Source organism: Pungitius pungitius, chromosome 11 (genome assembly GCF_949316345.1).
Source record: "Pungitius pungitius chromosome 11, fPunPun2.1, whole genome shotgun sequence".
NCBI lineage: Eukaryota > Metazoa > Chordata > Actinopteri > Perciformes > Gasterosteidae > Pungitius > Pungitius pungitius.
Genome location: NC_084910.1, coordinates 20,590,989 through 20,618,001, shown reverse-complemented (window position 1 = coordinate 20,618,001; position 27,013 = coordinate 20,590,989). Strand labels below are relative to the sequence as shown.

General features: G+C 47.2%; 4 protein-coding genes across 4 annotated transcripts; 2 read left to right on the top strand and 2 right to left on the bottom strand.

Annotated features, from left to right (window-relative positions):
• Positions 1-170: 170 nt before the first annotated feature.
• LOC119197315 (glycoprotein endo-alpha-1,2-mannosidase-like protein) lies at positions 171-8,420 on the bottom strand. Its single transcript, XM_037453527.2, has 4 exons — positions 7,473-8,420; positions 5,797-5,906; positions 1,682-1,758; positions 171-1,071 (listed from the first exon to the last, which is right to left on the bottom strand). Exons 1-4 carry the CDS (start codon positions 7,981-7,983, stop codon positions 435-437), a joined length of 1,335 nt encoding a protein of 444 aa, XP_037309424.2. The 5' UTR covers positions 7,984-8,420; the 3' UTR covers positions 171-434.
• Positions 8,421-10,710: 2,290 nt separating this feature from the next.
• lin28aa (lin-28 homolog Aa) lies at positions 10,711-19,235 on the top strand. The gene is made up of 4 exons (XM_037454592.2): positions 10,711-10,866; positions 11,348-11,520; positions 14,355-14,539; positions 16,487-19,235. Exons 1-4 carry the CDS (start codon positions 10,836-10,838, stop codon positions 16,701-16,703), a joined length of 606 nt encoding a protein of 201 aa, XP_037310489.2. The 5' UTR covers positions 10,711-10,835; the 3' UTR covers positions 16,704-19,235.
• Positions 19,236-20,323: 1,088 nt separating this feature from the next.
• Positions 20,324-23,028, top strand: mecr (mitochondrial trans-2-enoyl-CoA reductase). Its single transcript, XM_037454590.2, has 10 exons — positions 20,324-20,721; positions 21,176-21,273; positions 21,405-21,536; positions 21,617-21,760; positions 21,941-22,043; positions 22,186-22,288; positions 22,383-22,456; positions 22,530-22,590; positions 22,663-22,735; positions 22,815-23,028. Exons 1-10 carry the CDS (start codon positions 20,522-20,524, stop codon positions 22,976-22,978), a joined length of 1,152 nt encoding a protein of 383 aa, XP_037310487.2. The 5' UTR covers positions 20,324-20,521; the 3' UTR covers positions 22,979-23,028.
• Position 23,029: 1 nt separating this feature from the next.
• Positions 23,030-26,955, bottom strand: smpdl3b (sphingomyelin phosphodiesterase acid like 3B). The gene is made up of 8 exons (XM_037454589.2): positions 26,678-26,955; positions 26,392-26,605; positions 26,111-26,208; positions 25,874-26,017; positions 24,541-24,710; positions 24,202-24,382; positions 23,901-24,034; positions 23,030-23,774 (listed from the first exon to the last, which is right to left on the bottom strand). Exons 1-8 carry the CDS (start codon positions 26,736-26,738, stop codon positions 23,406-23,408), a joined length of 1,371 nt encoding a protein of 456 aa, XP_037310486.2. The 5' UTR covers positions 26,739-26,955; the 3' UTR covers positions 23,030-23,405.
• Between the last annotated feature and the right edge of the window lie 58 nt (positions 26,956-27,013).

The window sequence follows — 27,013 nt, the reverse complement described above, 5'->3', positions numbered from 1 at the left end:
TGCTTTTTATTCACGTACAATTTAGTATTTGTGCATTCCAACTGTGTGCGGATGTCTTTGTACACGTTGGGGAACAATTGGAAATCACTTTTATAATATACTGTTGAACACTTAAAATATTCATTCATTTGTCTTTAAAATAATACAGCAACAACATGGAGGGGTGGAGCTGTTATGATGAACATTTTTAATTCAATGTCACGTGATGCAGAGAAGACGCTGTGCTCAGGTTTACTTCAGGGTGGGGCCAGTGTGTTTAATGTAGTAGGACATGCAACTTCAAACACTAAGGGGGGGGGCACCGTGGCTTCTCAATCGGTTATAAAAGGGAAACCATAGGAGTGTCTGGATATGGAGTCATTTCTATTACTTTGCTGCAGAGGGAAAGACCTTTTCACCCCCCCCCCCCCTTACACACACACACACACGGAGGCTCACACCAGCCACTGCTCCTTCTCTTTGTTGAACTGCTCCACCCAGCGGCGCGTCAGCTCCAGGTAGTGGTCGGGCCCGTGTGGCTGATAGTCCAGGTACACGCGGGTCACCGTCTTTTTGGGCGCCGCCCGCTCTATCTGCGTCCCCTCGTGCCACTCGTTGAAGGACGTGATGGCGACGACCTCGGGCCTCACGTCCAGCGCCGCCTGCAGGGCCGTCTCGAAGTAGCGGCCGTTGACCCGGTTGCGCAGGTTGTGGTTGTTCCACGGCCGGATGCTGGTGTCGACGTAGCCGGGCCCGACGCTGGGGATGAACAGCAGGCTGTTGGCGTCGCAGAACGCCTTGATGGACTTCCAGTTCTGGTGGGAGGAGCCGAAGGAGAAGCCGTTGGAGGCGAAGTACGTGTACATGCCGTCGAAGCCGCCGGCGAGGATGTCGTGCTTGTGGCGCTCCTCCACGATCAGCGCGATGAAGACGGAGTCGTAGGCGGAGCCGCGCACGCTGTGGGAGCCGGCGGGGGTCAGGAGCTCCGACCAGGACTCCGGGGGGGTCAGGTAGGAGTCGTAGACGTAGAACAGAGGAAGACTCTTCCCGGTGCTGGAGGTGCACTTGTAGAAGGCGCCGTGTTCTCCGTACCTTTTTGTTAAAGACGCAGTGACATGAAAGCAGGGAGTTAGTGCTGCTACAGGTCAATAGGTCAAACTCTACAGAAAACAATCAAAATGTACAAAGGTTCTTCCTCTGCGGAGCCTGAATCGTCTCAGTGGGATTCTTTAATATACTTTAGGTATTTATTTTGACCCGAGCTAAAAAGTGCTCTGAATATTGGCACCCAGCTGAATCGGGATGAAAAGTGGCTGTCAATAAGCTGCTGCTGGATGTTCTCCACATGGAAGCTAGAAACTCTTCATTGTGTCTTAACTTCTGGTTTCTGCTGCTCTTACGTCACCGGGACGAATAAAAGGGTTTATGGGTTAAGACATTAAGACGTGTCCTCTGGGCAGCATGAATGTCCACAGCAGATTGAATGTAAATGTAAAGCCAGCCCATAGATTTCGGGTACATTGTGGGGGGCAAATATGTTGATGGCAGGGAAATTGGAACCCAATGACGTTAAGGATTCCTCATTTAATGACAAGATGTAAACTTTGGGGTTGAGTTTGAAGAACTTGGTAGATTATCCTCAAAGTTTAGTAAAATATCACTTTTAAAAAGTCCAGTCACGAGATGCTTTGGAGCATTTTACCTGTCGATGATGTACTTGACGTTGTCGTGGACGCTCTGGTCGTTTCGTCCTCTGTAAATCTGGATGTGAAATGCAACCTGACATGCAGAAGGAGACACACTTTGTTAGTTTGCATGTGTCTAATTCCTGCTGCTATGAAAGGAATCCCTCAGAGGACCTTAAACAACGTGGCTGTGAAGAAACCTCTTTTCCTTTAGTGAAGCTCCGTTAGAAACTGGGATCTACACTTAAGTCACCTGAAGTCACACCAGCAACAACAAAAAGTGCTTAGGTTGAATATTTTAAGGACGGGCCGAAGAATTCAAGTCTTTAAATAATGTACGATCAAAGTGAAACACTTTTCTTCTGTGGCAGTGGACACGGGGGGTGGGGGGGGCACGATGTGAATAAAAAGGGCTTTTCTGATGTCATGTGATCCTCCACATTCCAAAAAGAAACCTGATCAGACCAGTTACATTTGTTTTAATCGGGTCATTAAGCACTGTGAGGTATACTAGCACATATGAAGACGTTTCATTAGAATTCACAGGGGGGGGGGTTTATGGTCCCCTACTAGAAAGCTCATTTTAAAACACACTGGCCCGTTGCTCAGGGGTCATTCTGAAGTAAATGAGACATTTTAATAGCTCATAAGGATTGACAGCGTGGGCCAGGATCAACTCCATGATTCATGCTGAGAGGAATTCAGGAAGCACTAAGGGAGGGGGGGCAACACGGAGAAAAGGTCTAGACGCTACGACGCTTCATGACCATTTCATTCAATTCAAGAAAAACCTAAAAAGAGTCTGTTGTGGAGGGTGTCGCGTGTGGCGGGCGCCGCTGCCCCCCCCCCCCCCCCAGCACCCCGGCGCACACGCGGCTACATGGCCTATTTATTGGATTGTACTTTTTACAGCTCGGGGTGCAGATTGTTCAGAGCAGCAAACTGAGTCATGGGACCCATGATGCACATTTCCCCTCAGCTCCTCCCCCCCCCCCTCCCAGCAGACCGCCCCCGCCCTCCCCTGCAGGAGGACTATTTCTATTCCTCTTCCAGCTGAGGTCGAGCAGCCGCTGGGCTGTGGAGGCCCCACGTGATCTGCTCTCCAGCTCAGAACTCTGTGTGGGAGCCGCTTCCCAACTTACATAACAACGAGCGCCGTCGCTTTCCTCGCCAGCGGCGCCCAAAGGGGCAGCCGGCGAGAGACATTTTGGTTTGTTCGATTTTTCAGTCCTTTTGTTTTTAAAAAATATATATGAACCTAAATAGCTAATTCACGCTGTTTTCTTTAATCTCTGTAATCAAATCACCTTTTTAGAGATTATGCCACAAAATGAATGAACATTCTGTAATTTGTTAAAGCCGCTTTGTCTTATATGCCGGTAGATTTATTAGATTTGGTGTTTGTTTTGTTGTTTAAATAAAATAGTTTGTTTGAATGACGTTTCTCCCTCATTTTCATTCCTGCAGACCTGAATGCATCCAGAGAGTCAAAGAGGCCGAGGTCAGGTTCACGCATCCCAAACATCTGCATGGACGCCATCACATGCTGCTTCTGATCCTCGTCCTCAGGGAGGCAAACCGGACGAGACGAGACGGGGACAGGAGGACAGGACAGGGATAGGAGGATAAGACAGGGTTAGGAGGACAGGAGATGGAGACAAGGGGAATATGGACCGATACCTTCACATAATGCATTTGAAGGGTTTTATGCAGAGGTGGAGTTTGTTCGTTCGGCTACTTTCAGTCTTTTTGTATCTTCATCATTTGCTCATCTTTTTTCCACGAACACGACCCTTTAATAAAGGTGCATTCTTCTTGGGGGGGAAAATTTCATTGATTCCGCGAGGGTCTGATGTTTCAAAGCAAAGCCGCTCATGCATTTCTGCGATTGGCCGGCGTCCACTTTGCCACTCGAGGCAGATTGCTGATACGTTTCCCCGAATCCTCCTCTGATGCATTGTGGGCCGTTGCCTCTGCTCTTGTGGGACCGTCACTCTTCCTCTGAGCTTCTCTCCCTCCTTTCAGCCTGCCTTCCAGTCGGAAAGAGCACAAGTCATTCAGGGCTCTTGCTTTGGAAAATCAGCATTTATGTTCCCAGGATGTTGACCGTGTCAGTAGTTTGTAGAGATGTGGGGGGGGGGGGGGGTGCATAAAAAAAAAAAACAAGACGAACTGTAGGAGGAAGCTTTGAAATGCTGCATGAGGCAACAAAGGCAGCATTTCAGTTTGAATAAAAGCGTCTCTGAAGCGCTCCGCTGGTGGAAGAAGGCGGGTCAGCGCCTGTTCTTCCTTCCATCGGACCGATGATGACGCAGCGTGGTATTGAATCCAGTCCATTAGCTTCCCTCCTGACAGCGTTCTGGGTAGAAGCTCATCGGCTCAGCGCCTCGCGGTGATTCTTTGTCTCTTTGCCTGCAGCCAAAGAGCAACAAGTCTGACGGACAAAAAGGGTTGTTTACCCACAGGATGAGGCCAGCATGTGTCACATCCCGTCCCATCGGGATTCAAACACTTGCATCACAACGATTCCTCCGATGGCTTCGCTTTGGAAAACAAATGGTTTTCCTCGTCAGTGGCTGGTTAGTTTTTGTTCTCTTTGTTCAAACATACTTTTATAGTGGGAGGCTTTTCCACAATTTGAACAATTTTGTATAATCTCCTAATTACATTAATTAATTACTGAACTGGGGCTCAAACTACAAAAGAATCCCAATATTCCTGAATGCTATTTAACTGAATGATTATTATTTTTCTGCCAAAAAATTGTGACAGCTCAAATCATAATTTGAGGAAAACATTTCAGTAATGCTTTTATTTGGGTGGCTGGCTGATCTACCTTAAAAATTTAATGTTTAAATGCTGTAGGTGCATTATTAATAGAACCTGCTTTAACATAGGAAAACTCTTACTCGCTTGTCTCTCTTATATGTCATTTTAAATTCATGCAGGAAGCTTCTGAGTGGCTTCTAATATGCACATGAACAAATTACATCCTTCTTTAACTCTTACTTTAGAGAGTCTGACAAAAAAACAGTTCTTTCTGTTTTTCCCCTTGTCTCCATCTTTAACTGGACATGCGTTGTACGGAAGGCTTTCCCTGTAAAAGTTTAATACGCCTTTGATACACTGACAGGAGGCCGCAAGAACAACATGGTGGGCAGTTATTTCCTCCAATGTGCCATTTTCCAACCTAATTGGCAAATTGGTCATGTGGTTTTGCTACGCCCCCCCCCCCTCCACCTCTCCACCCTGCTGATATGTTCTCCCCACTGAACAACTGATCCAGCAGAAGCAGCTATTTGACCTGTTTTTTTGCTCTGATGCTCGAGAGGAAATGTCATTGCAGCTGCAAACATCCAGAGTCAAATCTCTGAGTTGCAGAGACAGCTTCATGGGAGGCAGCAGAACACGTTTAAAGGCTCTCAACCTTCTCCTCATGTGACAAAAACAAACTGCTGTCTCTGTGTTCAGAACTCACAGCACAGTGGCTCCTTTTTGAGATTATCGTACTGAGCACAACGATATGTAACCGTTGAACACATGCCTTCACACCCCCTAACATCCATCGTCTTTGTGCTGGGTGAATGTCTTTAGCGGAGTGCCCCACGGTTCTGTTCTCGACCTCCTTTCTTTCTGCTTGACATGAATCCTTTTGATGTTTTTGCACATGAAACTAATGCTCACTGCTATGCAGATGATACGGTGTATGTGGCGTTCTTCTGTACCAGATACATTTCATAAATACACTGCACACCTTTTATTCATTCGCAGTCTCCTCTCACTCGACTCAAACTAGTCCTGAACTTGGTTTTTGTTGGTGTGATCTAATGCTGGCATGTGCACGTTGCGGACATTCTTACAACTTTAATGTTGATCTTTCTTATGAAACTGGAGTTACATTTCTATATAAGAAACAAGTCATTTTTGTTCGGCCAGGTCTTCCTTATCAAAGAGGCTGGTTTGACAACATTTACCTGATCCAATAAAAGGTTAAAGCCACTACGAGGAACTTTCGGGCCCCGCCTGAGCTGAACGACTCATGTCTTACCTGAATTATTTCATGTGATTTAACGCAGAATCCGATGTACATAGAACTTTCCGATCTTCTCGCCGATGGTCTTGTTTAATTTACCTTCAGGTTGTGTCTGTACGCAGCATCCAGCACAGCTGGAACCAAATCCTCAGCTGGTTCCCCGTTGTCGTCAGCCAAGCCGGGAGGATACCAGGACATGACCAGAACCCCTGGAGACACACGTAAACTCCAGTATGATCATCAATCCTGGACCGAAAAACACTGCTTAGGACCTCAGAGCGCATCTGCTGCAGAGAAAGCCTGTGCAATATGCATCGGAAAGGTTGTCTCCTGCATTGTTGAGGTGATGAATGGTTTGTGAGAAATGCTGACACTCCTGCGGGTGAATTTGGAGCTGAAAAAACTTTTGCTTTCATCGACAAACTACAGAGATTTTTTTCATGCATCCCTTTACACGGTCTCACGGACCCATTTGAGAGCCTCGAATGAACACAGTCAGCTGTGCGTTATTGAACACACTGAAATTTCTGCCTCTGTAATCCATTAGGCTAATTACTGTATCCTTTAAGGACCAGACAGATGGTGTAAAGTTCGCGGGGAGGTAGTGTATGCATGGTTGGATCGTGCGATACTGAGTCACTGGGCACAGACGTGTAAAACGACACCTCAGCCATCCTGAACGGGGCGACACCACATAGAGCCAAACGCCTCCCTTTGGGGCTGTTAAGCATCACTTTGCGGCCGTTAAGGGTCTGCGCTTTGGTCCTCGAGCGTCGCTTTGTGATCATTTTCCAGCAAACCTGCCTTTGACATGTCCATAGGAAATGTAGACATCCACTTAAAATAGAGACTCGAGCGCGGTGCCCCCCCCCCCCCACTCCCCCAAACTCGGGGCCCGGCTGCCGATTGATGAATATGCGCATATTTGTTTTGTCTTGTTTTAGTGGCAGTCTTGGCGTGCGACAGCTTATTAATTGCAGACTTGCTGGCAGAGAAATCGCTTCATATCTGCAACACCGGCCCCTGGCAGCAGAGAGGTTCTGGCACACGGGGAAACGCACAAAGGGCTAATTTATTGAATTAATGTCCCCTTGCTGTGTGGCTGTGGAGACTATTACATTACAATACCCAGCTATGTCTGTGTGTATTAACAACGAGGCAGCTGCTATTCGTTTTATTTATGGCCCTTGGTGAAGTGGTGGGGAATCGGTCATCGAGCCAAATGGAGCGGCTTAGGGAGCTGTCGGTGGCGCCTAATTAAATTGATTATTTTGACAAAGCGTTGTGCGCCAGCACCCCCATGACCCATTTGTCTTGGTGGGTTTCAAGTTTGAAACGGATGGACGGCGGGCTCACTGTTCCAGATGTTGTGCAACAACCTACTAAGCTGCAGGACAGGAACGCGTGTAGACTGCTGACGGCTGGACTCGCCCCCCCCCCAAATAATTTAAATGTGACAGTAAAAAGTATCCCCACCCTGATGTTGATTCCACCCATATTACCATATTTATTTGTATTATTATAGCTCAGGACATTTAGAGTGTCATTCAATTGTAATCCATTTAAAAAAATAAAAATGTATGGACTTCTGGAAGTCCAGGAGTTCATCTTGGGACTTGGAGCTGCGCGCGCGGGGAGCTGTCCACTGGACGTGTGGTGCTGAAGTGGATTTGTGCCTCACCAGCAGCTTCGCAGAGGCCGGAATAATTAAAGCGGCACTAAACTATTCCTCTAACCACTTTGACTACGCCGTCCGTTGCAGATCTGAAACGTACCTGCTGCCGACGCGGCGATCTGCTCCATGTGGGACTCCAACACGTCCGGGTCCCTCGAGCTGTACGGATTAAGTTCGGGGTAGAAACTGGAGCCGATGTCCTCGGGCGGCGTGTGTCTCCCTCTCGGGTAGCTGGACGCGATTTTGGGGTCCCAGTGCGGAACCAGGATGTGGTCCCAGTGAATGTATTTGCCGTCCATATTTGGGTTGCCGTACCAGGTGTAGTAAAAGATGTGAACGTCATAAAATATGGTCCCCTCGGGTCCAGAGTTGGACAAGACTGCATGAGTTTGGCTGTCAGCTGGACGGACTTGACCCGGGGACGCGGTGGCGTCACGGGACACGGACCGCCGGTCCATCTTCTCCGCCATCGCCGGCAGAAGCTCCAAGCCCGGAGCCAGGTCCGAGAATCCGTCACTGGGCTTCAGGGTCCTCAGCCCCATCATGGTCCCGAAGACAAACAGCGTAAACAGAAACAGAGATATGCACGCTCTCCTGCGCAGTCTTGCCATGTTTTCTCTTGGGCTGAAGTGACCGGACGAGGGGTGCGTATAACCCCCCCCCCCCCCCCCCCCCTGGAGTTCTCCTCACAACCTTACGAGCTGCTCTGCAAAGATTTCAAAGGTTTGAAAAACAAACACAACGGGATGAATCTACATGGTTGCAGACTCCTGGACGCGGTTCGCTTCGGGGAATCGGGCAACTTTCTTCTGCTGCTTCATGTTTTCCATTCCGCTGCGCTGCGTAGCTCGTGACCTTACGCGCTCCTTCGGCTCGGCGCGACGGGAACAACCGAGCCCGTCGCCTCGGGCTGTAAGTGGAGGGGGGGGGGGGGGGGGGTTAGCGCGAGGAGGAGCCCATCGAGACGTTCCACCCCCCGATGCGCAGACTGTCACCGAGCTGCTGGCCGCGGAGAGTCCCGTCCGGAAGCTGATCCACGCACCGGGCACCGGGCACCGGACACCGGACACGGCCAGACGACCGGCGCAGAGAGGGTGCTCCCCGGAGACATCCAAGGGGGCGGGGGGGGGGCGCATCAAGAAAAAAGCCCCGTGATGCTGTCAGCGTTTCCGCCTCACAGATCCAGAAAGGAGGCGGTAGTTTTGGGGGGGATTGGTCAAAAGTGACATAGACTCTCTGAGTCTGATCTCTTCAGCAAGAGAGTCTTTCATAATGTTGACTTTAAAGTCCGAGCTGTTCGTTTAAAGGCGCGTGGACTTCAGAGATGTGCTGACATCTAGTGGTAATTTGTGTAATAGTAGGTTAAGGGAGTTTGGTAATAATATTATAATGGTAATAATAATTATCATTATTAAATTACATCTTTTGAAAACTGCAGCACTTTTTTTCTACTTTTGATCAAAGGCTAAAGTATTGCTTTCATCTTATTTATTATGCAAATCAATGAGTTCATCTTCAATCCCACACAGCTGGTTTAACAGCAGCGCGCGGGACACATGACCCAGCAGGTTATTAGCTCGAGCTCCTTAGCAGATTATCTTGGTTTCCGGCCAAGATAATCTGAGGCAGCACGAGACCCTGACCCCTCCTTCTGGTTCACTGACACTTCAGCGGGGGGGGGGGGGTCCTTGTCTGCTGAGCTCTTCATTTAGGCGGAAACCGATGACTCATATTCTAAAGCAAAGTCATAAAAACTGCTTGTTTATCACATTCGAAATAATTCAGTTTAGTAGGAAAGTAGTACAAAGGCATATTTACATCTTTAAAAACGCCATGAACTAGTTTACACCTGTCACTTTACACATACACTCACAACAAAGCGCGCTTATTATTACCAACCGCCAAGTCCAATTCCTTGTATGTCTGAAATCCTACTGGAAAACCGTGTCATTTTAAATTTCAACATCCCGTCATAATGAATTAAAAAACCACAACATCCAATCGGATGATGTATACAAGCTTCTGCTTTACCTGATAATATTATGCCCTCTCCGGCCAAGGAGCGTGTTAATTAACATTTACAATTAACAAGATGTTTTCCAAGTCTCAGCTGTAATGCATCGGCATGGTGCATGCAGCTTCTGTGGGGTTAGGGGTTCGATGATTGACATGCAGCCTTTAGTGTCGGGGTCCACAAGGGGTCGTTGTGGTAGTTGTGATGAGATGGAACAGAACTCCTCAAACGTCCGTCATGCTTCTATCCTACAAAACAGAGAGGTGGAGCTGCGCTTCAATTCACAGAAACGATGTGACGAAACTTTTCATCCAAACACGTCGCGAATTAACGAATATTATTGTATTCATATGTTTTTTGTTATAATCTGAAAACCCTATTTTAAAAAGTGTGTTCTTTGTATGAATGTGTGGTTTCATTTATCTTTATTCTATGTTTTATTAGAGGCGGATTTGCTCTCAGATTGTATTTCGTTTCATGTATTCATTCATTTTTCGGAGCACTTTCAGCTTGGTGGAAAGATCCCTTCCTTGTGTCCTTGATTCCTCCCTCCCTCATGTAATCAATAACTATTGATCCATGAATTCGTTTGAGCTTGGCTTGTTTAAATGCTGCCACCTTGCATTGTGGGCTCTTTATCTAACAAAATCAGTTTTATTTCAATTTTATGTTTGATTTACTTTTTACTATCTCTGCTCTGTTGTTTGAGTCAGTCCCACTTTTCTCTCCTCATCTAGATGGGAAGGCCCCCAAATTAAAAAAACCATTCACTTAACCAACAGACATTTTTAAATACTTGGTGTGCTTTAGATCACATGACTGAGACACGACAGAAGAAAAGCAGGTAAGGCCCTGCAGATACTAGTGAAATGATGTAAATCACCATCAAATAACTGAAATGTTGCCAGTGTCACTGAGATGTGTCCCTGCGTGATTGGTCTCCCCATTGGAGCCTTTATATTACATAACATGCAACCTGTCCTTTGGGACTGAATCATTGGGAATCACGTGGACGTGACCGAGAGAGTGTGCGTGCGTGGGGGGGTCGTCGGGTGAGAAACGGTCACTTATTGACTAATCGAGCTGACCAGGAGAGGGAATCGGCTTCAGCAAAGAAGGACCCTGGGAGCGAACTGGCCCTCAAACGTGGCAGAAGGTGAGTTTGGGAGTTTAACTAGTGCCGTCGCTTTCTCTCTTTGTGGAGGTGTGTGTGTGAGGGGGGGGGGGGGGGGGTCATCAAAAACCCTTCCCGGTGACCCCCACCCATCCCCCGCCCCCCCTCATTGTTTAGATGGAACAGGATGCCAGCCCCCTTTTGTTTACCTCCCGCTCGCTGCGCAGGATCCGCTCCTCACAGCATTCGGCTCTGAAGTGGCGACCTGCGAGGACTCCCCAGGCTGAGGGCGACGTGTGTGGGGGCTCATTGTGACTCGAGGCACAGCTGAAGACATGGGCTCCGTTTCCAACCAGGAATTCCCAGGTTGAGTAACACTAATTAACGGCATTTTGCTTCTTCTTCTTCTTTTCTTCTCTCGGAAGGACTTAATTGAGTTGTTTGGGGTTTAAGTCAGTGTGTGCTGTGCACGTGCTGGCAGTGGAGCGTTTGAGGGCATTGTTCACCCACGTGATCGCAGCCCGTGCGTCGGGTCGGTGAACGCGTTAGAAGCTCTTTGGAGGTTCTGACATCACGCGAACCCCGACCATCACTTCGTCCGCACGAAGATGCGCCGAACCCCCCCAGAATTCCCAGTTTACTTGTGCCGTATTTAGCCGAAAATCCGCCGCGGCCCGTTCCCAGTTGATCGATTCCCATCGATTGATTGGTGATGCAGCAACGCGAGAAAAGACCCCCACCGAACATCTTTTTGGATGCAATTCATCACTCTTTGTCTCTTTACTGTTTCTTTGTCGTTGGGTTTTTTTCCTGATTATTTTTTTTAATCCCACACTTTTCTCTGCAGGAGCGTGTAAGCCCGAAGAGGACGAGGGGCCGAGCACCGCGGAGGGGCCCCCGTCCCTCCACGGGGTCGGCATCTGTAAATGGTTCAACGTGCGCATGGGCTTCGGGTTCCTGTCCATGACGGCCCGAGAGGGGGTTCCGCTGGAAGAACCGGTCGACGTGTTCGTCCATCAGGTAGGAGGACCATCGGATGTTTGTGGTGAAAGTCAAAAGTTTAATTTTTCTGCCAGCCACAGTGATCACAACCCCCCCCCCCTCTCCACTTGTGTCCCACACAGTTTCATTCTTTTCTTATTTATTCTTTTTAGAATTTAGTTAGCAAAGTTAAAAGATCCCAATATAATAAAATCAGACTTAAAACGGTCTCCTGTGCCTTTCTATTTGGGACACTGATGTGATGGAGGAAGTTTAACTTTATTGTCTGGTTAAATGAGGGCGGTTTAATGTCTATAAAGAGGAGGATCCTCTTTCAGGACATTTGTACACTGGGGGTTTGATCACTTTACTCCTACTTGTGTAACTGTACTTGTAGTTTTCTGCTCGGTGGGGGTCTTCTACGTGTTTTCTTCTTCACATGAGGTCTGACTGTTTCTCACTCTGAAGAGAAAGTCAGTTTAAACCATTTACATTCTTGCATCCAGTTGGGGGGTGGATGGTATGGGGAGGGGGGGGGGTGGCATTTCCCTCCTACTTCTCATGAGCGCGAGCGCCTCCATTGCTGTCTGATAAGATAAAGGCTTAGCATGTGAATGTGAAGGAGTCCCCACTAGCTGCCCATCACCTCTGGGTTCCTGTCATAAAATGATGAAAGGCTCTGCTGTATGCCCCCCCCCTCCTCTCTCTTTCTGTGTGTGTGTGTGTGGCCCAGTGTTGGCTTTAAAGTGGAAAGGAGATCTCAGGGTTTTATTTGGGGTACTTTTTTGGTTGTGGAGACTGGCCTAATTCCCCCTTTAAAGACTTTGTTGACTAGAGATGGATCTTTAAACTTTCATGTTCCCAATAACTTGAAGGCAATTTTCAGACTGTATTGATTCTGTTGTTTGTACCTCATGATGATGCTTGAAGACAGATTTCATTGTGCTGTGCAGCGCAGCCGTTGGAACTGAATTATTGTTTGACTAAACACAGGAAGTTGAAGTTGAAGTATGATTAATCATAATGCGTTGAAGTGTGGTTATAAAACGTGTGGCGCTGCAGTGGTTACAGATTCAAAAGAAGATGGCCATGAATGGGTCTCTCTGGTCGTTTATATGCACCTTGCAACAAAATCGTGTATTTCTGTCTTGGAAATGGGTGGATTCTAGCTGCAGATGCTCTAGTTGAGAGCGAGAAAACGCTCACTGCTTCACAACCTCATGTGCTTTCAATTAATCCTCCATACGTGCGTGACCAATGGCTTACTTCCCTCTCTGTCAGTTGGAATGTTAGAGATACGCGTGTCAATGATGGATGTGTAGAGGTTATGGCTACTTTAAAGGCCTCAGTCCTAAAATTAGTGGCTGTGTGTCAAATTAAGTCCCAGGCTCCAGTGGCCTTTGTGCAGGTGGACAATAGAGCCATGCATCCGAATGGAGCACCCCCCCCCCCCTCGGCCGTGACCAAGCCCTTCTTTGTCTCAGCAGCGGTCCCGCTATTGTCCCTCTGATGTCTTTCTCTGCCTGACTTGGCTCGCAGACACATGCCGGACAGAGTTTACACTACTCAAAATGGCCCCTTGATCCTGAAGGGCACGAAAGAAGGCCCCGCCCGGATCCGTACCTGTATCTGTGTGGATAACCTGATGGGGCCGGTCAGGGTCCGCGATGCGGGTGGGGGAGGTGGAGGAGGAAGTGGGTTAACAGTCACCGGGGCCGAGGAGCCTGCTGGGATTTAAAACTGATCGTTTTGGGGTTTGGGCGAAAGCAGAGGCTTTCCTCCCGATACGCCGTGTTCCCAATTTGATCCGTGGCTCTGTTTGAGATGGCAGGATGCAGACAGTAGACCATCATGTGTCTTTACTCCAATAGAAAATGGGATTAATGTCTGCCAAAACCAACCTGCCTATGATGAATCCTTCATAGGTCGGTTTTATTTGTGACATCTCACACAAAGGGAATCTTAGAGAGGGGTTTCCCATGTTGCCAAAGCTGCTCCACACCGTCCCTCCCTCACTGCTCTCTATTCTTGTTTCTGGCAAGAAGTAAAAGAACCTCAGAGATCACTTCAGGTGAAAACTGTTTCAGTGACCATGTGGCTAAATTAGTTTGCTCTCTCGGCATATATATATATATATAAAATAGTTTCCCTAGTCGACTAAGTCAGAACTTTGCTGACCATCAGACGCGCCACAAGATGTTTCGCTCACAAAAATAAAGATGTCACCTACTCATGCGTGGATATCAAAGGAAAAGGCTTTTATCTTTCATGTCTTTCTGCCAAACAACTATCCAAAGAATGTCTCCCTGACCCCCCCCCCACCCCCCAAGCCTCCCAGAGAACCAACGCAGTCTTCTCACCCCACCCCCAACCGTAGCACAAGCCCCTGCATCCTGCAGTTTAGGATACGTGGTGGTGGTCAGTGTGTTGGTTGAGCTTTGTGATGTGGGTGGGAAGAGGCGTGGGGTCGGGTGGGGGCAGCAGTGTGGAATGCTGTTCCTCCATGGGGGGGGTGGGCTGAAGGTTATCCTCGTCAGGTCTACCCCTTAAACACAGCAGAAAGACAAAGGGGCAGCATTAGGACCGAGGCGCTGCTTAAGCGGGGCAGTATTTGCACGGACTGGTCTGTGAAGTGGGAACAGCCAGGTTTGTAGTGCGTGTTTGTTTTATAAAGGTAATAATCGCCCTAAATACCTGATACCCTATCAGGCTCTGGTGATATCACACAGCAAATAATGGGTGGGAGGTGGGCAGTAAATCCCATCAAGCATTGTTTTCCGTATTTCTGTGATGGATGGGGAACATCCCTGGAGTTTACCAAACACCAGACAATAGTGTTGATGCCGAATCTTCCTCCTGTGTTCCCCGTTCAGAGCAAGTTGCACATGGAGGGCTTCCGCAGCCTGAAGGAGGGCGAGGCCGTCGAATTCACCTTCAAGAAGTCGTCCAAGGGCCTCGAGTCGCAGAGAGTCACCGGACCGGGTGGCATTCACTGCGTGGGCAGTGAGAGGAGACCCAAAGGCAAGAAGGTCCAGAAGAGACGCTCAAAGGGAGACAGGTGAGCAACGGTGAACTGGGAAAGAACAGGGAGGACTTTTAATGGAGGCCAGCAGCACCACTTTGGACAATTCTTTAGAGCTACTTGGTTTGAGGCGATTTGTGGTTTTTGCATTTGAGGCTTTACTTCCCACAAGGCCACAAACAGTCATGTGTGTCCCGTTTGGATCAGATGTACAATGGGGATATTTTCTGTCCTCTTGCTCTACCAACCCCCACCTTCAGCCCAAGCAAGGGTCACACCAGCAGGCTTGACGTGTGACCTGGATCAATAACTGTTTAAATCTGCTGGCCCCTGGTGAATTCACGCCCCCTGACTCGCTATCCCTTCCTGAACCTTCCCGAAACCATCGATGTGATTTGAAAACTCCAAAACCGATCATGATTTAAATAACCTAAACATTCGTCTAGGTTCCGTTGGTCGTCTTCGCAGTTTATAAACTGAGGAACTGCATCAAAGTAATTCCTCATTACAAAAAGAAGTTTTGTATTTTAGTGTGACCTGAACAATTACACAATCGCTGAAGAGGTTGTTAAGTTACAAAAATTCCAAAAATCAAAAAAAAATATTGTCGCTGATTAAATTCATCCGTGCATGGGAAACAACAAGGGTTAAGAAAGAGGACCCAGCAGGGCCTTGCTTTGGGGTCCTTCTTTGAATATCAATATAGCACAGGGTTAGAGGTGTATCAACTTCACCCCCCTGTCAGTTGTGATTAGAACCAGATAGTAGTCCGTGTGAGAACAGAGATCATTACGGACCCAAAGAGTCCTGGGAGGCCGGCGGGGGCTCAATAACTCTCCTTCGACCACACTGATGGACGGCTGAGATATCGCACCCCTCTAGCGTGTTTCATAATGCAGCTGGATGGCGTTTCATTGGTTCACAAATGCTCATTTGATCATAACCAATAGCCAGATATCATCGGAGTAAGGAGTGCATTGTGGTTATTCATTTCACATACATTTATATTTGACTAAGGGTGGGAACAATCTCTGTTTCATTTAATTGATAACAGATGTAAGAGCCTGGCCAAAGGGGTGAAAGGTCACTGTTGTCATGGCAACTTTGTATGAGTCAATTCAAGAGGATTGGGGGGTTAGAGAACTGAGGACAGGGAGGGGAGGGCAAGGATCAGAGGTCATTGCTGCAGCTTTTTTAGACAAAGGGACCACTTCCCCTTCCCTCCTGATGGATGCTGATGTGGAGAGCTTCTGTGATGCAACGGTATGGACCATGACGCCGAATCAACGGCCACGCTGACCCCTCGGCAGGCGCCCCGTTCAAACGTCATCTGCTGCCACAATGGTGGCAGGGGGTGCGCAGTGGCACCGGGTGACCGCCTCACGCCCACCACCCATCTGTCTTCCGCCCCTGCGCGCGTGGCCATTCTATAGATGATGTCCAAACAGAGGTGGCCAATCCCGCCCGCGATGGCTCCCGCTGACCCCCTCAAGCTGTCCAACTCCTAAAGTTCAAAGCCGACGCAGCGGATGTCTTACTTTGATACAATGGAGTCCAACAAGGGGAAGTTGTTGGAAGTGTTGGGCAAGTTGCTGTTGATATTGAGTTAATGACTCATGGTCAATGTGAAAGAGTTTGGGTACAGAGCACAGATACACCAGCAAACAGCTATTTGTAAATATATACATTATGGAGGAGGAGAGGATGGGGTTGTGAATTTTAGCCTTTAAGCCCACCGGCTCGCTCACAGCTGTGCTCATGGTGCGGATGCGGTCATTAAAGCTGATAATGCCGAACCAAGCGTAGCACTCATCCACTGGATGCAATGTGCTGTGACCTTAGATGCGCTTCAAAGAGTTGTGACCAGATGCAAGCCAGGTGAAGTGTTGCCATCTAGTGGAAAAGAGGCCCCCGACTCAAATGTGTGCAGAACGATGTGTGTGCACAGTTTAACATGGGACTAAATATCCTTTGCTCTTGTAGGTGCTACAACTGCGGAGGCCTGGACCACCACGCCAAAGAGTGCAAGTTGCCCCCCCAGCCCAAGAAGTGCCATTTCTGCCAGAGCATCGACCACATGGTTGCCAACTGCCCAATCAAAGCACAACAGTCCTCGCCGGGTTCTCAGGGAAAGCCGTCACCGTTGAAAGGAGACGAGGAGCACGACTGCACGGCGCCGCCTCCCGAGACCGCCGACTAGGCGAGAAATTTGGGCAACGCTGGGGGAGGCACAGAGGCCAATCAATCAATGATGGAGCGACGGGACGCACGGATCCCCCTCCGCCCTTGAAGCTGCTTTTGGAACTACCTCAGGTTAAACAAATTTGCTGAAGATGAATGAATGAATGCTGACGTTTTGGTTTTAGTTTAGTTTTTCACTTTGCGTAACACACACTCAGGAATAACTGTATTAGCTAATAGCTGTATTATTGCACTCAGGATGCTTTTTTTTTTTCTTCAAATCACTGTGGTTGCCTCAGGGGTTTAGAGTGTGGTGAGTAATGCCATATAACGGGTTATCTTGATGATGAGATTTTGTAGTGTCCGTTTTTTTTTATTATATGCGACTCTGTGCCTCTCTTGTGGGCGATATACCTCTTGTTTTCGTAAAGCGTATTTAGTATAGAGTTACACTTTGGTTTCCTTGTCATTTAGTCTCCTTGCTGACATCCAATTGAAGGGGGGGGGGGCAGTGGTTACATCCGTAGTGAACCTTAAGACGCTCATTTTAAGGGGAAGGGGAGGGTTTTGGGTATAGCTATGGGCGTATGTTGGCGTCTGCCAATGTTGCAATTGACCATCCGGTTTTCCTGAGGCCAAATGAATGTCACACCAGAAGTGGTGGTTTCCAGCTTCTGGTCCCAGATATTGGTAACTCAAAATCTTCCTCCAGCATTTCTCTGGCTGTCCAAAGGTGTACCGTCTACCTCAATGATTCATTTCTTTATATTCTCACCGCTTTGGTAAACCCAAATATTCTCACGATACGGTTTTTCCATGAGTAATTATATCCTTTTAAAGCTGCGGTTTGTATCGTTCTTCTTACATTTGTCGAAATTCTCACAATATACCGACTATTAGATCAATCTCGCCACGATAGAAGAAGAAAGAAATCTGGAATCAAACACTGTTGCGGGACCGTAACAAACAATCATTTCATTCCGTTTACGCTCACGCTTACGGTGATGATTTTGGGGAAGGCCCGGTTTCATACTCGGCGACTTTCAGCCTAGATTCATCTACTTTTTGGAGCTATTGCCGTTAGCTACATTCATTGTAGCTACAACGTTAGCATTCACTGTAGCTACCACGTTAGCTACAATGAATGTAACGTTGAATCCCTTCCAATTCAGATATGGGAGAAGTGCTGGTGGTTTGAAGGTGTGACGGCAGAAATCCAACCAATGTGAAACAAACCATCATCCCATGCAATAAGACACTGGTTTGAGGTACTGGGGGGTCCAGCTAGCTCTCCTCTTGATACTTGAATAAGATGAGCTAATGTTGCCAGTGGGACAGCTGGTGTTTTTGTTTTCTATCCGCCGTGATCTATTTCTAGGTAGTTATTTAAGACATTACCTCCCTATAACCTGTAGTAGAGTAATAGTTCAGGAACACCGAGTCTGTAGAACTAGCCTATCAGCTATTTACTCCCATTTTACAGGAGAAGCTGACCCGACTTACACCCAAATAATATATATGTAAAATTATTCTAAAGCCTTTAAAAAAAAATAATACTACTTATTTATTTTCATCCAAGAGTGCTGTTGCTTCTCCCTCTGCTCCTGTTGAAGCCATTAATATTCTAATAGACATAAAAGCTGTCATTCAAAGCTATATTTTGACTCGAGAATATATTTGGGTAGCACATTTTTACGTCAAGGTACTAGTATAGTTTGTACATTTGTGACACACCAACAATATACAGTACACACTGTACAGGTACATAGAATTACGAGGACTGACGTAAACTGTGAGTTTGTTTTCCTTTGCTTTTAATCAATTATTTCTTTCTATTTATTTTTATAATCAATGAGCCTTTTGTTAGAGACCTATTGTTATTCCTATCTATGCCAAACCCAATGCAACGTTACTCTGCACTAATCACGTGTAAGATGCATTACTTTGTTTTATATTCAGCTTTATCTTTTTTTTTAATACGGGCATGTCTTATATTCTACTTTTTTATTTTTTTTCATATACCACATGCAGTAGTTTGCTGGCTTAGAAATAAAAAAAAATCCTTTTCGCTCATCTCAGGAATTGCCAATCTGAAAACTCAGGGAATAGTTTAGATTGATTTGACAGAAATTGAGAGTGTTTATTCAAAACTAATTAGAGACTAGGTGTTCACCCCCATGATGCAAAGCGTGGAATGAAGCAAAAGGAACCGCTAAATGGGTTTAGGAATGTCTTTGTGCAGCAGTTTTATTACTACAAGGAAATAAAACGGCTAAATTACGGCTAAAACAAAAAAATGACAACAAATGAAGTGAAATGGTTGTGATTGATATCCCACACTTTGTAAACTTCATGCACAAAGTGTGGCTCTGACATAACTTGCCACCTTAGGACCTAATATGGAGGAAATGTTCCACTATTGTCGTATTTTTTTCCTCTATAATAGTCGTAGATGGGGATGTAGGAGAGTGTTCAGACTATCAATGCTCAAGACGAGAAGAATGTGTCATTTACCGCTCAATAATGTTTCCTACTCTGCTGTTAAGTGGTGTTTGTATAATTGATGGGGGGAGGGGGGGGCGCTGATGACTCGGGAAGGGGAAAAGACGGAAAGATTGTTTAAGTAAGTGCTCTGATTGGATGGAATGGTTTACATTTCTGTCTGTTTTTATTTTCAAAATCCCACCAGTGTTTCAATTTGCCTCCATTTAAAAAAAAACACAAGTGGACGCCTGTTATTTCATTACTGAAAATCTGTGAAACCACTTTGAACATCTGTCGAACATACATTTGATTCTGTCACCTAATATTTAGATACTGTTAAAGTGTTTTATTGTGATGCTTGCAATATTCTGCTGTACTTGTACTGTATGATTTGTAAACCAAAGTCCATGAAAGACATCCTGATTGCATCAAACCCGTTGGACCCCTCAGTGGTGTGTTTTTGTGATTTGTTTGTTGTGTGTTCAATGGCTCCGATACACTTTGAATGTGCTCAGGGCGACATTTGAAGCATCTCGAAGTGTGCATTTCATGGTTCATCATGTTTGTGACCATCAACCACTTCATCTCTGATGTATTTTATACGGTTAGTGCAAAGAAAGATGATCTTATATCAGATAAATGTCTGGAGCTTCTTCCAAAGAAAGTTGAATTTATTACTGATGAATGTATTGATGTTCACTGCCATGAAACGGTTATCTTGACAAGCGGTTAGTTTTCCAATGATGAGCAGCATGTAGGCTTTTTAAAATATTAAAAGTAATTATGTTTCTCTGTTGCAACATTTCTCAGTAAAATATGTCAATTCCTATGTGTCTTTTTTGTCTGTTTTTGCTTGCTCTGCAGAGAGATGGTGTGGTAGGGTGTAAGAAATAGTAGTGTGGGGATGAAACAAGATTCGATTCTAAAGCCCTTTATTGAGAATTGCAGCTGTCCTCCAACGTAACAAGATATTAATTATAAAATTGAATATCTTCGGGATTTGCAGTTCATTCTTACTGATCAACACACACAACGTTAACATCGTCATTCTGAGAGTGTGTAAACTAGACATTTACAGGAGAAAGAGCTGTGGCTTTGCGTCACGGTGTGTCCTTCCGATACGTGAAGTGATGAACGCAAACAGCTTCGTTCCTCTTTTGTTCTGGTTGACGCAAAGTGCCGCGTCTGTCCACGAGGGGGCGCCAGTCCCTGCTTACGTCTCCCGGTGACGCAACCTCGTATCCAACATGGCCGCCGCCGTAACGGCAATACCGGCGAAAACGCACAGCTCGGAGGACGGAGGTGGAGAAGCGGCGTTGATTTCACTCTTTAAAAGTTGACTCCCGAGCGGCGATGTTGCTGTCGCGCTGCTTAAGAAGCCAGAAAGCTGCGGCCCTTTTTAAATGTTCGAGCCCCCGGCGGGATGCTAGCAGGAGAGATGCTAGCAGGAGAGATGCTAACGTGACTTTCTTTAGTCGTTCAGCTGGATCTGCAGCACAGGCGAGCAAGGCTCTTCTGTTCAGGAAACACGGGGACCCTTCTAAAGTCGTCCAGTAAGACTTCCTTTGCATCGCCATTGTTTATTCTGTCAGTGCGGTGCGTGCAAATGCAATCAAGTCACGTTTTATGTGGCTTTAATATGCTTTTAAACGGAGGTGGGGGCGGTTACCTGCACGTGCATTTGCCAAAGTTACGTCCCCATCTCAGTTATTGAAGTCGTTTATATTGTCAAATGGCAAAATACTGATCGAAAACACTTGTAATGAAGTACAAATGTCACCTGTTTGTTTTCCCAAAGTGCGACTTCTTCGTGGCCTTGTTGCGGTGCGCCGGGCCGGTCCGTGGCGCGCTGCTGCCCCCTCGCGTCGAAGGCCGCTTGTTCTTGACGATATACTTTGTAGCAACTACTGCCATTATGGATCAATTTGTGATCGAACCCACCTGTTTGCTTTATCCCATAAGCAGCCCGAAATAATCCATTTTCAAAACTCCTCGTTTGGTCGTCAGGTTGGAAGATGTAGACCTGCCACCCATCGGGGCAAAAGACGTCCTGGTTAAAATGCTGGCCGCGCCGATCAACCCGTCCGACATCAACATGATTCAAGGTGAGGAAAGCTACGCCGTGAACAGCAGCGCAGAAGCTTCCGTTTGGAAGTAGCTCTACCAACAGGAATAACACGGTAAATCTTTTTGGAGATATGTTTCATATCTGGCAGTGCTTCTTTCTCTGCTGCAGGTACTTATGCCATCTTGCCTGACCTCCCGGCTGTTGGGGGCAACGAGGGAGTGGCCCAGATTTTGGAAGTCGGCGGCCAGGTGACGTCCCTCAGAACGGGAGACTGGGTCATTCCTAAAGATGCCGGTTTAGGTAAAAACAGAAATAATCCCGTATCACACGAATGAATCCGCGGCGGCCCGCTCAAAGGTTTTGGGCCTTTGTGATCGCAGGGACGTGGAGGACGGTGGCCGTTGTAGCTGAAGACGATGTCATTGCACTGCCATGTGACATCCCCCTGTTGTCTGCTGCCACACTGGGGGTGAATCCCTGCACTGCCTTCAGGATGCTCTGCGACTTTGAAGAGCTCAAAGCAGGTAATCATTTCCCCATATAGAACCACAGGTCACTGAGATCCAGTTGCCTTCTAGCAACCAGCTAAGTTAATACAACTAATGACTTCCTGGTTGCAAAAACTCTCAGTAAATAAAGGGGTAAAAATGATAAAAAGTCTAAAAGGATACGTGGCAGTTTGACTGAATCCACGGTGCTCGCAGGTGACTCCGTGATCCAGAATGCAGCAAACAGTGGAGTCGGGCAGGCTGTAATTCAGATTGCTGCAGCGAGGGGAATAAGCACCATCAACGTCATCCGAGACAGGTGAACTCAAGCATATCAAGTGTCTTCAGTAGAATCCACCTCTTCACCTTCAGATAAGAGGGTCTTTTGTCCGAGGGTAATAAAAACCAGAGTTTTCTGTGTGCTGGAATTTACGACGAGTCGTGAACTTCCTTTTCCAAAGGGCAGAGTTCACAGAGCTCAGTGATAGGCTGAAGGCCATGGGAGGAACGCATGTGATCAAAGAGGAGGCGCTGAGACGACCGGATATGAAGGAACTGTTCAAGGTTCGAAGACTTAAAAGTTGTGAGACATATGCAGATATGAAATGAATAAACAGTCCTCATTTTAACACGTGGTTCTCTTTTTCTTTACAATAAGAACTGTCCAAAGCCTAAACTGGCGCTTAATGGAGTCGGAGGCAAGAGTGCGACAGAGCTGCTGCGTCATCTACAGTGAGGACACCGAATCATCTGCTGTGTAAATATCTGACGAGTCAGAAAATGCAAAAACTGCCATGTATTCCAGATATGGAGGATCGATGGTGACGTACGGGGGGATGGCCAAACAGCCCGTTACCGTCCCTGTGGTAAGATGAGACCTCCCACTACACATCAGGACTTTTCTCTTTTAGCACGCTCACTGAACTGCTTCTCTCCAGAGTGCTCTTATTTTCAAGGATGTGAAGGTTCGGGGGTTTTGGGTCACACAGTGGAAGAGGGACCACTCAAGCGGTGAGTCAGCGCAGAGTTTCCTACTTTGGCAACGAGTCTCGAGAAAAGGCCGTAACGAGGAATGACCCCCTCTGCTTAGATGGAAAGGCATTCGCAGCCATGCTGGATGAACTGTGCCGGCTCGTTCAGGAGGGGAAGCTGACGCCTCCCACCTGCACCCAGGTGGACCTCCAAGACTACAGCAGAGCTCTGGACGCGGCTACGCAGCCCTTCACCTCCACTAAGCAGGTCCTGATCATGTGAAGGTCCACTTGTTAACAAACACTCAATAAAATATTCAGGCTCAAAGTCCAGCATGTGTCCTTTTATGACCATTTGAGTTCCCCTTAGTTTTATTGACATCATTAAAAAGTCATTTCAATGTTACATGGCGGTATGGGAGAGGGGAAGCTGTTTAGAACTCGTACAATGCAGCGTTATCTAATGTTAATTAACTGGCTCGTTTGTAACTAAGTTATAATATATATATATATAGACACATTTACTTTCACAATCACACTGATTTTTATATATACTCGTGGGGTTTCATTAAATAGATAAAGCAGAGTTTGACAGGTTAGTGTGGCACAAACTAACATTTGAAAAAGGTCTTTGATTTGATCAACAACACCACACCAGAATGATTATGTACTTTTGCCTCTTGAGCAACAACAGTTTTTCCACCCAATGATTAGATGGACCGATGGGCCAGCAGCAGACTCGCAGCCACGGAAATGACCGGCAGCAGCCCACCGTAGAGGGCAGCGGCCCCTTCCTTCTCCAGGCATCGCTCGTACCTCTCCAAGTCCACCTCCCTGGCTGCACACACGTGGTCGGCGCGGCAGTCGCCGTCGCACTGGCTCAGGTCGTAGCTGACCGAGTTGAACTCGTAGTACCTCTGCAGGTAGCAGCGGTCGGCGGCCATGCGCTCTAGAACCTGGTGCATGGAGGCCGGGGAGGCGTCTGGCAGCCTGAAGCTCTCTGTGAGGCGGTACTCCTTCTCCCAGCGCCCGCTGGCGGCGTTGGCTCGAGTCAGATTCAGATAGTGCGTCACCACATCCTGAGTGCGTGCAAACGGGTGGTTGACGAGGTGTGAAACGAAACCATAAAATTGCTTTTTAATTTCTTCTTTTGTTGTTGTCTCGTGTATTGCATCAAAGAAAACCATGTAAAGGGAAGTTCTTACTTTGACCAGCAGCGTTTGGGTGTCATATTCAAAAACCCGAATCCCAGGGTTGTTCGCTCCGTCCTTCACTCCGGGAAGTGTTGTCTTCCACGGTGTGACACCCGGGCTGAGGAACATCGCACTGATGGGAGAGCCTGTTCGAACGGGCATCACTTCTGGTTAACACAGTATTATGGGCCTAAAGGTCAAAGGTCACATGTGGTCACTGTGCATGAGGGGGAGGTCCAATAAGAGAGTAAAAACAAAACAATCTGCATACCAATCAATCACAGCTGTCCAATGTCAGACAGGGAGAACTTACCCTGTGAGTTGTAGAACATCCGGAAGGTGTCTGTATGATGATGACCAAAGAACTGTCCCAATATGACTGAATGATGCCTCTCGATCAAGTCCAAGTAGAGCTTGTTGAACTTGGGCGTGAACCACGGCGTACTTCTCTTCTTCTCAAAGACACCTGGGGGGACATGGCCGATGATGTACACCTGGAAGAGAAGCCAGTGTAGAGTTAACAAGAATGACCTTCCCTTGGATGTGAGACAGAGCTCATGTCGATGAGGTCATTCTTTTTGCAAGGCATGAGATCAATTGGTGCCGGTCCTCCCCTTCAGACATTTGCTTTTCATAGTCGACGCTGCTTTGCCTTTTCTTTGTTGATGGCGGCCTCTTTGAGAACCTGGTCCGCCCAGGCAAACTGGCCTGCTGGGTCGTCCAGGGGCAGGGTCACCTGATTCTGCTTATAGTAGAGGTTGGTGTTGAGAACCAGCATCCGGAAACCTGTCCGATTCAGCAACTTTTCGGAGAAATATCCACCTGTGAGAAAAACCCATGTTGTGGAAAAGGCGTGAGACAATGGGAATAATTAAAGGTTCGTTCCTTCTGAAGTTCTTTTGCAGAGTTGTACTGAGGACCAGCTCAGAGTCAAAGCTTAAGGAGACTTTGTTCAAGGCTGTGACCTCTGCACCTTTGAGGCCTTCACGGGTTCTTTGGGTGGCGATAACATCCCGCCTCCGCTCAACGTTCCCACATGGGGCGCTATATGAGAGTGCTCCGTCAGGTGACCTGGTCGACGGCCCTCTCGCCCCTGAGCTTGTGCCACTGCCACGAAGGGGCAGCCTTTTGATGAGAGTTGACTCACTTTGGGAGAGGTGGGAGGCGTTGCTTTTGCAAATTGTGTCGACTTGCAAAGCACGAGCTGTTTATTCTGCTCTTGGTGTGCAATTTGAGTTCTGAATATTTAACGGTGAAAAACGCGATTTTGAAAGTAACTTTTGTTGAGTCTGCGTGAGAGAAAGAGAGCGTCCTTCTCAACGTGCTCAATCCAGAGATCAACTCAGTTCATTTTGTACTAGTTGAATTAGTTCAGATGACTTGAAATAAATAACCACACTGCTGTCTGTGCTGATTAGATTGTGCTCACGCCCAAAACCTCTTTCTCTTCGTGCTATTTCCCTCGTAGCGACTTCCCTCGGCCTTCTACATGGCGGCAAGATCTGCCGATAGACTTCCGCTACCCTCGTGTGAACGTTTTTACTACAACCAGCCGGGCCACTTAATTGGGGGGTTTGTCCTACCACAGTGTTACTGACGTCTTTCTGGTGTGTGCTGCGACTGGAGCTCAACGCGCGAGTCTAACAGCGCTGACTTGTCCGATACCTTTATGTCATTGGGGGGGGAGGAGAGTCATGTGGGTGTAAGACGAGAAAGAGGAAGAGAATCCAAAAGGGAGCGAGCAGGAGCAAGCACCAAGTCAAAGTCAAACGAAAATGAAACCCAGAGAATTACACACAGAAGTGAACTGAACTAATTGCTGAATTTCATGCTTTTGAATACGTTGATTTTTAGTGGTGGGGGGGGTCGTTGCGTTGTTTTTGCCACGTTGCCTGAACCCAGCAGGGAACGGAACCGCACTACATTTGTTATACCATCATTTATTTACAGTGTAAACATCAAACGTGTTCATCTCAAGGTGTCACCTGTTTTAAATGTTTCTCTGGACTTTGGATCCAACCAGCGCTGCCACATTTCAGCTATCCGGTTGTAGATGTGGTTCGGGCCTGCAGGAAGCTGGCTCTTAGGGTGGTAATCGTGGTTTCCCAGCGCAGGGTACACCTTAGTGTCTGAGGAAGTGATTTAAGATGATACGAGTTCATCCTCACTGTCAAACGTTGATTTGATTTCACGCGATCTTGTCACTTGTATAGACCACTTACTTGGAAACAACTGATTTATAATGTTGGTGAGGTTGCTTATAATGTGGAGCACTGCTTCTTCACCCAGATCCTCGTTGGGTACGTGTGGCGTGTCGTCTCTGAGCAGCAAAACAGTATAAAAAAGATAGTTTGATAGATAGAGGATTAAATGCTTGGTGCGGAAAGAGGGTTAACTGAGAAGCTGCCTGGAATTTGCAATAAGAAAATATTCTTTCAGAGTATCTATTCTAAGGATTTGTCCCTGAAGATGGACTTGGGACCCAGGAGAACTCGACACATACCCTGTCCACACGATGAAGTCGGGATCAGGTAGAATGTCCTTCATGGCGTGCACAGAGGAGTTGATAAGGAGCCACGGCGAATCGCACGCGTAGTCCCCAAAGGCCCCCGCGTTGGCCGCGGGGCGGGTTCCACTCGATGCGCACACACGCTGAGGATCCTCGCTCACTTTGTACGTCGGGTCCCAGTGCAGGTCCGTGATGTGCCAGAAGTTTCCTTGGTGAAAAACGATGCGTAATTACGCGCACGAAGTCTTTTCAAGCAGCACTTTGTGGTCCAACAACTCACCCGCCAGTGTAGCAGCCTCCTTAAGAAGCAGACAGGAGAGCAGCAGCCTCACGGTGGACATGTTGAACTCGTCGAGGAAACCTAAAGTGTCCAGATATCAGTGGTGAGTCCACAGAGCGGCAAGTGAAGATAAGACTTATGACGCGCCTTATGACGTGCTGATTCCGCAACAAAATATTTACACTATGTTTCTTACATCTGTTTGTTTGTGTTTTAATTAAAACGTATTAAAATTTGTTAAATTTAAATATTTAATTTCTGTTAAACGGAGAAGTCCTGCAAATGCGCCGCCCCTCAATGTTCTCTTTGCAACCTGTACTCCCTCTTTCCCAGGGG

What these genes read in the sequence shown, in the direction of transcription:
- LOC119197315 (XM_037453527.2), bottom strand. Translation starts at nt 7,983, where the DNA reads ATGGCAAGACTGCGCAGGAGAGCGTGCATATCTCTGTTTCTGTTTACG. An exon ending in GATCGCCGCGTCGGCAGCAG is followed by an intron (nt 5,907 to 7,472) that starts GTACGTTTCAGA and finishes GTGTGTCTCCAG; the next exon opens with GGGTTCTGGTCATGTCCTGG. An exon ending in CGTACAGACACAACCTGAAG is followed by an intron (nt 1,759 to 5,796) that starts GTAAATTAAACA and finishes TCTGCATGTCAG; the next exon opens with GTTGCATTTCACATCCAGAT.
- lin28aa (XM_037454592.2), top strand. Translation starts at nt 10,836, where the DNA reads ATGGGCTCCGTTTCCAACCAGGAATTCCCAG. An exon ending in TTCCAACCAGGAATTCCCAG is followed by an intron (nt 10,867 to 11,347) that starts GTTGAGTAACAC and finishes TTTTCTCTGCAG; the next exon opens with GAGCGTGTAAGCCCGAAGAG. An exon ending in TCGACGTGTTCGTCCATCAG is followed by an intron (nt 11,521 to 14,354) that starts GTAGGAGGACCA and finishes TTCCCCGTTCAG; the next exon opens with AGCAAGTTGCACATGGAGGG.
- mecr (XM_037454590.2), top strand. Translation starts at nt 20,522, where the DNA reads ATGTTGCTGTCGCGCTGCTTAAGAAGCCAGAAAGCTGCGGCCCTTTTT. An exon ending in CTTTGAAGAGCTCAAAGCAG is followed by an intron (nt 21,761 to 21,940) that starts GTAATCATTTCC and finishes CGGTGCTCGCAG; the next exon opens with GTGACTCCGTGATCCAGAAT. An exon ending in GAAGAGGGACCACTCAAGCG is followed by an intron (nt 22,736 to 22,814) that starts GTGAGTCAGCGC and finishes CCCTCTGCTTAG; the next exon opens with ATGGAAAGGCATTCGCAGCC.
- smpdl3b (XM_037454589.2), bottom strand. Translation starts at nt 26,738, where the DNA reads ATGTCCACCGTGAGGCTGCTGCTCTCCTGTCTGCTTCTTAAGGAGGCT. An exon ending in TATAAATCAGTTGTTTCCAA is followed by an intron (nt 26,018 to 26,110) that starts GTAAGTGGTCTA and finishes TCACTTCCTCAG; the next exon opens with ACACTAAGGTGTACCCTGCG. An exon ending in GATGTTCTACAACTCACAGG is followed by an intron (nt 24,035 to 24,201) that starts GTAAGTTCTCCC and finishes CCGTTCGAACAG; the next exon opens with GCTCTCCCATCAGTGCGATG.